The sequence below is a fragment of the Orycteropus afer genome, unplaced genomic scaffold (assembly GCF_000298275.1).
Source record: "Orycteropus afer afer isolate SDZICR_OR568_19922 unplaced genomic scaffold, OryAfe1.0 scaffold00571, whole genome shotgun sequence".
NCBI lineage: Eukaryota > Metazoa > Chordata > Mammalia > Tubulidentata > Orycteropodidae > Orycteropus > Orycteropus afer.
In genome coordinates, this window is record NW_006922158.1 from 50912 (window position 1) to 52186 (window position 1275).

Below are 1275 nucleotides of genomic sequence, written 5' to 3' on the forward strand. Positions count from 1 at the left end.
TCAGATCAATTTGGTCTAAATTAGTTTCAGGATGTGCCTGTCTGAAATTTAGAATTCTATTGAGAGAAAATTGACGAGAAGCTCAGTTCGTAGCCCACCTCAGGCTTCTCATTCATTTAAGACAATTTCCTAAATCAAAGCTACAGATATTAAGTGCTTGGTGACTTTTCCTAAGTTCTCATTTAACCTCAGAGAGCCACAGGTTGCCTAGGCGGCCAGAGCTCCACGGAAACTTAGGTACCGCTGTGGGGGCGAAAGGCGAATATAAACTCACGCGTGCGCACACGGGCGCCGGCCCCCACAGGACCGGGAAGGAGTTTCGAGAAGACCTGGGCAGTGTGACTGGCGGTGGGCACTTTTGCAGCACCACCTAGTAGGACTTAAGCAGAACCCCGAGCGGGGCCTGCGTGGCGGGGGGCCCCAAGGAAGCGCCTGGAGAACCGCTGCAGGCGCCCCGCCCAGCCCAGCGAGGGCGGCATCTGATCCCGCCTCCTGCACCAGGGGCCATTACAGGCCTGCGGGGGGCGTCCTAGCGCCCGGCTACAAAAGCGCGCTCCCCACACCGCCCTTCCCACTCGGCGTTGCAAGGTGGCTGACCTAGTCTGAAGAACTCAGCTTCGCAGCGAAGGTGGTGGTCTCGCCCCTGCCGTCCAGGTCAGGGAAGAGGCGCACCCTTCTTGTGCTTCGTTCCGAGTCTACTTCGTCGCGAGGCCGCAGCTATGGATGGTATACCGGGCCGAACCAACTGGGTCCAGCCGCTGCAGCATCACTGTCTCCTCTGCGACTATGGGGTCTCGTTCCCCTTGGGAACAGAGGAGGGAGACCAGGCTTTCTGCTTAGGAGAGTATGATTTGGCAGCCCAAATCTTCCATTTAGTGCTGCCCCGGCTGCCCCGGCTGCCCCAGCCCGACCGAGACCTGTGTCTGCGCCTGGGGAACGCGCTGGCCCGTGCGGGCCATGTCTTCGAGGCCCTGGGCGCGTTTCGCGGGGCGGCGTGGCTCAAGGCTTTGCGGCCTGAGGAGCTGGGGCACCTGGCCTGCGGTATCGCGTCCGTCATCCGCGTGAACGAGTGGCATCTCCAGACCCTGAAGCCGGGAAGCGACCTCGAGATGCTGTACTGGGGTCGACCGCCCACAGTTCCACCGCCCCCGGCGTCTGCCACGCTCCGCGACCTTTTTGGTTGCCCGCGCTGCACGCGACTACTCTTCAAGCCGGTGACCCTGCCGCGCGGGGTAACGGTCTGCATGCGCTGCGTGGGAAAGTGTGAGTCGCGGT

The 1275-nt window shown here is 61.3% G+C and overlaps 1 protein-coding gene across 1 annotated transcript in view; it reads left to right on the top strand.

The window, feature by feature from the left end:
* The first annotated feature begins 719 nt into the window (after positions 1 to 719).
* LOC103210092 (LON peptidase N-terminal domain and RING finger protein 2-like) overlaps positions 720 to 1275 on the top strand; it is a 50840-nt gene continuing 50284 nt past the window's right edge. Inside the window, 1 exon segment of the mRNA XM_007956009.1 lies at positions 720 to 1273. Within this exon segment, the coding sequence (XP_007954200.1) occupies positions 720 to 1273 (554 nt within the window).